We start from the raw sequence: 9,645 nt of genomic DNA on the forward strand, positions 1-9,645 counted from the left end.
CATAACCTTACCTTCCGCTCATGGGGGCTTCTACTTCTACACTTAGTATAAACTCATTTCTGGTCACCAAAAAGGCAAAGGTAACTCTTGCATCCTGTGGTGGGTTGGCCATGGCTGGTAGGTAAGTCCCCACCCTGTTGTTTGCTCACTCTCTGCCAGTGGAATGGGGGAGAGAATTGGAAGGGCAAAAGCAAGGAAAAAACCTCATGGGTCAAGATAAAGACAGTTTCATAAGTGAAAGGGATGGGACGTGCAGAAACAAGTGATGCAAAGTCCAGCACTCACCACCAAACAAACTGATGCCCAGCCAGTCCCTGAGCAATGACTACTTTGGAAAAAACTCTCCCCCACTTTTATTGCTGAGCATGATGTTATAATGTATGAAATACTTCTTGGTCAGTGTGGGTCAGCTGTCCCAACTATATCCCCTCCCAACCTCTTGCGCGCTTTCAGCCTACTCGCTGGGGTGGCAGAGTGAGAAAGAGAGATCTTGATGCTCTGTAAACACTATTCAGCAGTAACTAAAACATTGGAGTGTTACCAACACTGTTTTGGTCACTGGTCTGCAGCACCATCCAGGCTGTTATGAGGAAAGTTTACTCCATTCCAGCTGAACTCCAGACACATCCAAAAGAGAGCGTATCTTTAAAAAAGCAAACAAAACCCCTTGATTAAGGGGGTAAGACTAAGCTTTCCTGAGGTCATCATTCTCCGAAATGCCCTGTATGCACTTCAGAATTGGGAGCTGATGGGTTGAAGTACAGCCTGCTGAAAGCCTCCAGAGTCCATTCTGGTAGAAGATCAGGTTTTGTGCTTCCCCATGAAATGGCATCCTGTATTAGTGGAAGGGGAGGTTGTATAGTACATACTGTGACTGTTGTACTCTTTTTAAAACTGCTAATTAAAAGTATGTATTATTAATGTTGTCTGTAGGTTCATTCCTGTCTCAGAAAAAGAACTTATTCTACAAAATTGTCAGCAAATGTAAGCACAGAAAGGAGAAGCTTAATGTTCCGGACACAGGTACTGGTGCATCACTTAGTTAAGGTTTTGGGCTGCCTTCTCTCTCAATTCAGTCGCAGAGAAATGCTTCTAGATGGAGGCTACTCAGCTCTCTAGTCTTTGATTGCTTTGGTCCCTCATTTCCCCATCTGCTTTGATTCCATTAGCTCCTGGCTCCAGTTGATCATATTACCTTATTCCAGTATGATGCTGTTGTGTTTTTAATTGGCATCTCCCTTAATTACAGTTTCCCTGCTCCAGACACCATGCAGCAGAGCTGACAAAGCAAGGGCAATTCTGCAGTAGGCCCTGAACTCTTTATCTTCCACAGCTCAGAGCTTTTTTGTTCTTTGGTTGCTCTTACCTCCGTCCCTTCTGTATCAGAGACCATGCTGTTTATCTCTTTGCCAGAGCATTTATCCATGTCCCTATCTCCTCTCCCTGTGGTTTCCCGCTGTCTAGAACTGCAGACTGCAGCTAGTCAGGATGCAAGAGCTTGTTTCTGCACCAGATCTCAGAAATACTAACCTAAACCAACCCTTCCTCTGTAGAAATTCTAACCAGCTTTCTGTTTGCCTCAGATTGAAAATAACCTTGACAGTGTTTTAAGTTAGGTCCTGGGCTTACTCTGCCCGCTATCCTGCTGGAAGTTCTCCAAAGTCTTTTTCTTATTACAGTACTGTGGTCCTGCACACCTACATACTCACAACTCCGAGGGGCATTTTCAAGTGTACAGGATGATAGCTTAGCCTGATTCCCTGGGCTGTTTTGTTTGGGTTTTTTTTTCCTGTTGTAGTCATGTTGCCCACACTATCCAAATCATGCCCAGGTTGTTCCTTAGCCCTTCCACAGTGAAGTTCTCTCCCACATTGTCCCTGTGGTGTGGAAGAGCCTCTCTGGTTCTGCTTACTTGGGTAGCTGCATGAATTTCTTCCATTTTTTTTCCCCATCCATATCCGTCTCTAAAATAATAAAATGACTACGCCCATCTCCAGTTCCCCCAGCTACCTTTATGCTTAATGTCTTTCCCTCAGGCTTAGCCGTGTCATTTCCTCACTTTCCCTGATGCTGTGTTTTCTGTCCTTTGAGGTGCACATGCACTATTTTCCCACAGAGGCTCTGCCAGCTCTGCTGCATTCCACAGTGCAAATATTTTGAAATTATTTGCTCTGTTTTGTTGTATTTGTACAACAAACATGTTGTAGGAGTTGCTTATGAGAAGTAACTATCTTGCTTCCATGACAGTATGAAAAAAGCATCGTGCATTAACCTAGCTTTTATTGGGTGCCATTCAGATTTTTGTTGCTGAATTATTAATAGACCATGTAGAAAAATTAGTAAGAAAAATGTGTTTTAATTCTCCTGTGGGAAAAGAACCAGAAAGTGTTTAATATATGATAGAATAAAAATTATAAACATGTTAAAAACTGCAGATATAAAATGTGGCTAAACAAAATGTCAAAATCTCCATTTGATTAAAAGAAACGAGGCTGTTTTGATATAAAGTTAAGTGTGCACTATGATCAAAGATTCAAGCCTGACAAGTGTTGAGTACCCTGGCCGTGTTCCAGCACAACACAGAGGCATGTCCTTGGAAGTTAAGCATGTGAATAATGTCATCGTGTCTAAACACTAAAGATGTGTTTGTGCATTTGCTGGAGCAGGGCCAGTTTGCTAAGTTCCTCCCAAGACTGAAGCAAAGACACAGGGAACTTACCAGTCTTATACAGCCCACGTAGAAATCATCAAAGCAGAGACAGTGGATATATATATCGGTTGGGAACTGCATTTTCTCTGATTTAAAAGGGGGAAAAAATATGGGGTGTTGCCTACTCTTAAGTGTACCATGTAGTGACACAGAAAGCAAAGCGTTAATCAGCAAAGTGCAGCATGGGTATGGCCTTGGCAGGCGGCATACAGCCTCGCCATCATGTGCTGCCTACGTAACTTCATCCTTGCGTAAGTTCCTAGGCAGCAGGGCCCTAAACTCTTTGACTCCACTGTCACATATTCTGCAGCATTCAACCTGGGAATCCCAGCATCTTCATCTCAGTTCAAATATACAAGGATTTACTGAATCAAACATCAAATGAAAATGTCAACTCGTTTTGGTGGTTAGTCTATAGTTGTGGTGAGTCACAAGTGTATAATGTGTGGGTTTGGTTTTTATGGAGTTAATTTTGCTGGAGAAAGGAGCTTGAATATTCTTACAGCTGGAGAGGAGACACTTGCAAGGGTTGCCGTCAGCAGAGATCATGCTAGATTCATGTTTTGTTGTCTTGTGTGTGCCTGTGCGCATCTGTGTTTTGAATGAAGAAAAGTGCAGTAAAGGCAAATTTGGACGTGATTGGGTTATATTGTCTGGGTCTGTCTCTGGTTTGAATATCTGAGTGAATTTTGACTCCATGTGACCACATCATACACAGCATCACCAGTGCAAATCACCATATTACAAGTTTGCAGGTGTTTATAGAGATAGATACAGCCCAGTAAAATACCAGCAGACGTGCCACAAGCCCTGCTCCTCCTAGCAGAGAGCACACAGTAATGCAGCTGGCTGGTTTAAGAGATATGTCACTTCCTTAGGAGGGCTGACAGTAGCACAGCTGGACCCATCCTTCTTTGGGGAGGTTGAACACCACTCAGCTGAGATATTTATTTTCTGCCACACTGTCAAGGCTTTGTGGTGGGAAGCAATACTTTAAATAACAAGGGGTAAGTCACAGCAGTTGACTCCTTGCAGGTACATTTAGTGAGCTGTGCTGATGGCTCTTGCACGGTTTGTGTAACAACCAGATGTAACGCTGACCTTTGCACCAGAAGGGGAGAAGAGGAGATGAAGACATACACCAGTCTGAACACCAGCTGATGTGTGAAGGAGCCCCATCTCCTGTGGCTGGTAGAGCTAACTGCCTGCTACTGATCCTCCATCATCCCTCCCACACGCACATCAGTCTGTAAAGCTTTAGCACATATGTTTGAGAAAGAACAGGAAGTGCAGAAAATTAGCAGAATGACTTTTTTTTTTTTTTTTTTTTAACTTTCTGCTGAGAAAGCCCTGTTGGGGGAGCCCTGCAGCCCAGAGGGAGCCAGCAGCTCTGTGCCACTGTGCCTTTGGCATCCATCCAGCCTGGAGGAGGGCTGCTGGGTCAGCACAGGCTCATGCAGCAGAGCTTCCCATTCAGGCAGCTGCTCCATACACCTGGTTTGACCATCTGCTGCTTTGTCAGCTGGTGTCCCTCTGCTTGTTTGTCTCCAGCCCTTGTTGCAGCTTCATGTGCCACCAGACCCCGCGAGGAGTATTGCAGCAGCATCCCGTTGTCAGAAGAGCTAGAATTTCCACCAGGGTATAGGTCAGAGTTGTGCTCGGTGTCAATTCCTCGATGAAGCGGTTCCCCAGGCACTGGTGACTTGAAGCTTTGCTCTGCCTTGCTAGGCTTTCCCTTTTTAACTTCATAAAGACCATTGAAGCATTACAGCCCATCTTTCCTTCTTGGTGCCACTGTGCTTAGACCCACAGAGCATTCATTCTCCACCTAATGGGGTTAAACTTGCACAGCCCTCTCTCAACAGATAGGCGTTGCTGAAGAAATTCTTTTAAATCTGTCTGTGTCTTGCTGGGGTTCAATCTGAAAAGCTTGTTCTCGTCTGTGGTTTGCTGAGTCAGTCCCATTGACTTCAGTTTTCTTGTTCACAAAGTTGGGGGGAAATAAGACTACATGTACTCTGCATGCCTGCAGAATAGGATAAACTGCCCATGCTAACTTTTAACAAATCTAGCTCAGGAAACCATCTGGCATAGAGCTCGAGATGTTTGTCTCTCAAAGTCATTTTTCTCGCTGTGGTGTAAGCATGCCAAAAGGCCCACATCTTCATATCATGTGCTCGGCTCTGCTTGCAAAAATAGCCCTGTAGTTGTGCATGTGCTACTGTCATACGGAAAGCTAACCATGTAAATATCTGTTGGCAGGACTGCACAGTAGCTGCAGAACCTCATTTCATTTCTGGACCGCATTCTCCTGAAAATGAGCTGAGCTCTACATGGGACAGCTCTTGAACACAGGACTGTGTAGAAACAGAAGGAATGTGAAATGGATCAAAGAAATTATTAAATAAAAATACAGGGAAATAAACTTGTTTAGCCCTGTCCTTTCTGCACAGCAATACCAAGTCCTTGTTTGGAGCATCCATATGGATACACCTTTGTCAGTTGAAGCAATGGGGTGCTGTTCCTCTTGAAGGAGGTGCAGGAGAACCCCTATTAGCACCTAACTTAGCTATGCGGTTGTTGAAGCATGGACTCCTTTATCCTATGGAATTCAGTGCAAAGGGTCTTGTGAGTGAAACCTTTGTGTGGTTTCCTTCAGGTTGGGTTTTATTTCTGCTTGAATAATAATCTGTAAAGAATTCAATGAAATGATTTCTTATCCCAGTGTCCACTAAGACTGCTAGAGAAGAAAAAAGAAACTCTTCCCTTCAACACCCACCCTCCACCCATGCACACACATAAAAATACTTACTCATTGTTCACCTTTAATCCTTCCTTCTTCAAAACTGTAGGGCAGCAATGTTATGATGAAGTGATAGAGAGCTTACTTTAGAGCTTGAGGAAGAAAAAAAGTAGAGGACTCTCAAGTCTCATTTCAAGGATTAAAAAACCTCAAAACATGGAGAGGGAATATACTGCATCCGGAGTTTGTCAGCCACCTTCTGCTATTTCTTAGTCAAACACGCCAACATCATATAATCCTTCTTATGTATTTAATAACTATTGACTCTTTTTATTTTACCATTCAAGGTTTTTTTCTTATCTTTAATTTCTTGAGCTTTTTGACACATTCAATATGAGAAAGAAAACTAATGTAAAAGGGAACTCTTGACTGTATTGGCCAATCATGTTAATTTCTAGTGACATGACATGGCTTGTAATATACAACACATCTAATTAAAAATATATCAAATCAGGATTCTTTCTATGGTATATTATTTATTGTGTGAAATCATGTCTTAATATTTTTATTAAATGGAAAAAAAACACCTTAGTTGTATTGCTAAGGTTAAAGCCATTAAAAACTCGATCAAACTAGGATTAAACAGCACTGTCAACATAGTAGCTAATTAGAGCAAATCCCCAAATCAGAATTAACAAATAGTGTTGGACTACAACCACACCCTTACATTAATACATAATCAACGCTTATGAATTCCCAAATAAGAAATCTAGAGAGAAAGCTGCCCATTTAATTATACATTCCAATTAAGATTTTGGTCTCCGTCAGTGCAGTAAGCTTATCTGAACATCTCACTATTAGCCCAGTTAAGTTACTTGAAAGTCACATTTGCAGTCTTTGGGGCTTCTACTTGATTGGACTATTACAGGGCAGATCTTTTCTTGTGATTTCTCTTGCTCTCTTTACAAGAAATAAGTTTTACAGCGTAACTCTGCTCTGGAAAGGTTAGCAGCTATAGCTAAACACTGAGAAAAGCTATTTGAAGCTGTAGGCTTATTTTCAGAATAAAGAGCATGCACAGGTTCAAAAATGTTTTACAGGAGGAGATATGATAAGCTGAATTAAGACCATAAACGAATTAAGGTTTGGAACACTTCCAAATGTTTTTACAAATATGTACTATATCTGATTGTATTCCTATGCCATAAAATACGAAAAGTTCCCTTCCCACTTAAAAGAGCAAACGGCAACAGCTAACAAGATAAAATGTGTTACAACTGTTCTCTTCACCCAGTCCACATCCTCACACAGTTAACAGTTAAAGAAGCTAGCAAAAGATAGAGGTTATATTTAGCCATATCTTTGAATAGGAAGCTCATTAAATCTAGAAAACAAACAATAAACAAAGGGTAAATACACACTAAAAAGAAAAAGGGCAAAGTCTGTGCAGACTGCTTGGCTGTTGTGCAGAGTTTGTGGGGTTGGATGCTCCTGCGAGAGACAGCCAGTTTCAGCGTAGGAGGTTGGTCTTGTTCATTGCTGAGCCCTTCTGAAAGAGCAGTTGTTTGCATGCTAGCTTGAGTTTGTGCATATAATTTTTGCTGGTCCAACCACTCAGCAAGTGAACAAATGCATCTTAAACATATCTTTAAAACAGGAAGAATGATTGAAAGAAATTGTGGGGAAGAGAAAGCTAACTGTAGACACAGTAACGGCTGTGAATTATATAAAGGACTGTTGCAAAGAGATGTGGTATAACCTGACAGGTAGTAAAGAAAATAACGAGTTGAAAATGCAGCAGGGGAGATGAGGTGCAGGCATTAGGAAAAAATACGTAATCATTTAGGGTGGCAGTGCACTGGGGAAAAATACCCCAAGGAACAGGTACCATGAGTTCTCCCAGTTTCAAAGCAAGTAAGACAAGCATCTGTAAGAAATGGCTTGGGCATTCCCTTTGCTACCTGTCGTCTCTTTCTAACCCTAGCTTACGGTGTTTACAGGTGGGGTAGACCTCATAATACTTCTATCACAGGAGGAAGAAAGAAGTCAGAGATTAAATTTATGGATTAGTGACACCCTATGGTATCAGCAGTATAGCTAATTGAATCAATGGAAATTACAAACAATTGATGACTACGCACTGATCTGAGACTTAGGAAGCTTAAATACATTTTGTGATAGCTGCCTAGCAAGTTTCTTCGTGAACAAGATTAAAGTGACTTTAGTCAAGTGAAAATTTGTGACCATGTTTCAGTTCAGGGCAGAAGGCTACTGTGAAATGCCAACACTGGTACTGTTGAGAAAGATTCAAACTGTTCCTTTCTCACTCTCTGACTTAATAATAATGTAGGCATTATTTCCATCACAGTATTTTATCCTGTGCTTGCTTTCTTTTTTTAGCATTCTTGTCTTCAACTATGATCCAGCTCTGCTTTTGTATTTGCTGCCTTTTGGGTGTTTTAAGGTTTGTTGTTTTGTAAAAGGCAGTATTTCCCTCTGATTAGAGGAGATGACGTAGAGTGACTATAGAGGGAAGGCTGAGGGTTAGTCAGGAATTCCTGAATTCTGCTTGTGAGTCCATCTGTGAGCTAAGATAAGCTTACATGAGGACCATTATTGTTCCTTTAAATACATTTTGTCACTAAGCTACTTGCTGGCATCTTCTGCTGCAGAGTGTTTTATACAGACTGTTTGATACGCTGCTCCCACTGAAGTGCTACTGCCCATCTCGCAGTTTTCTTTGCAAATACTAGAAACTTGAACCTTCCAGGATATCTTTAAGAGCTGATTCTACTATTTCCCTGCAAACATCGGCAGCATTTGGATCATGTCTCGCCATGGGTTATGCTCTTAACACCTGTAAGGGAAGGCTTTATGCAGATAGATGCAAAACGGTAAATGAGCACAGCTAGTAGCTGAATTATTCTACATGTAAAACTCTATTTTTGTCATCTTACAGCCATACTCTCAGAAGACAGAAATTCCAGTGAGTCTGCCTGGAAGAATAAATTTTCTATATCTGCCCTAAACACTCCAGAGCCAGCAATGATGCATGAGCCTTTAGTTGGCAGCCAGAAAAGGAAAGCAAGGAAAACTAAGATCACACACCTTGTCCGAACAGCAGATGGTCGAGTGTCACCAGCAGGAGGGACACTGGGTAAGGAAATTGGAGTTTAACTTGTGTTAAAACTGAATGGTTGGAGAAGGTTGGGGAGTACAAGCAACCTATCGGGGAAGTATTTTTCAATTAGCTTGTTTTCATACCTGCTTAGAAAGGTCATTCTTTAAAACATAGGTATCAATCAACTGGGAAATCAGTGGGTCCATAATGGCCAACTTCTTTTGCTTGAATGCCCAAATCTGTCTTCTCTCCCTCAGTATTTCTCTTTTAAGAACTGAGAGCTGATATAGAGGAAAACGGTTACCATTAATCACAGAATCACAGAATTTTCAGAGTTGGAAGGGACCTCTAGAGATCATCTAGTCCAACTCCCCTGCTAAAGCAGGATTGCCTAGAGCACATTACTCAGGACTGCATCCAGGCGGGTTTTGAAAATCTCCAGAGAAGGGGACTCCACAACCTCCCTGGGCAGCCTGTGCCAGTGCTCTGTCACCCTAACTGTAAAGAAGTTTTTTTGTGTGTTGGAACGCAACTTCCTGCGTTCCAACTTGCACCCATTGCCCCTCGTCCTGTCACTGGGAACCACCGAGAAGAGTGTGGCTCCATCCTCCTTCAACCCACCCTTTAGATATTTGTAAGTAGTAATAAGGTCTCCCCTCAGCCTTCTTTTCTCCAGGCTAAAAAAGAGTCCCAGCTCTCTCAGCCTTTCTTCATAAGGAAGATGCTCCAATCCCTCAATCATTTTGATTACCCTTCGCTGGACTCTCTCCAGCAGTTCCCTGTCCCTCTTGAACTGGGGAGCCCAAAACTGGACACAGTATTCCAGTTGTGGCCTCACCAGTGCCGAGTAGAGGGGGAGAATGACCTCCCTCGACCTACTAGACACACTCTTCCCTATGCAGCCCAGGATTCCATTGGCCTTTTTGGCAGCAAGGGCACACTGCTGGCTCATTGACAATTTACTATCTACCAGGACCCCCAAAGCCTTCTCCTCAGAGCTATTTCCCAGCAGGTCCACCCCTAACCTATACTGGTGCCTAGCATTCTTCCTCCCCAGGTGCAGGACCCTGC

At 42.5% G+C, this 9,645-nt stretch overlaps 1 protein-coding gene across 1 annotated transcript in view; it reads left to right on the forward strand.

The window, feature by feature from the left end:
- The window catches only part of BBX (bobby sox homolog (Drosophila)), a 59,777-nt gene that overhangs the window by 45,332 nt on the left and 4,800 nt on the right, over positions 1-9,645 (forward strand). The window contains exons 11-12 of the mRNA XM_009886433.1: positions 934-1,023; positions 8,413-8,610. Of these exons, the coding sequence (XP_009884735.1) occupies positions 934-1,023; positions 8,413-8,610 (288 nt within the window). The remainder of the gene's footprint in view (positions 1-933; positions 1,024-8,412; positions 8,611-9,645) is intronic.

This window comes from Charadrius vociferus, unplaced genomic scaffold (assembly GCF_000708025.1).
Source record: "Charadrius vociferus isolate BGI_N301 unplaced genomic scaffold, ASM70802v2 scaffold496, whole genome shotgun sequence".
In the NCBI taxonomy this organism is placed as follows: domain Eukaryota; kingdom Metazoa; phylum Chordata; class Aves; order Charadriiformes; family Charadriidae; genus Charadrius; species Charadrius vociferus.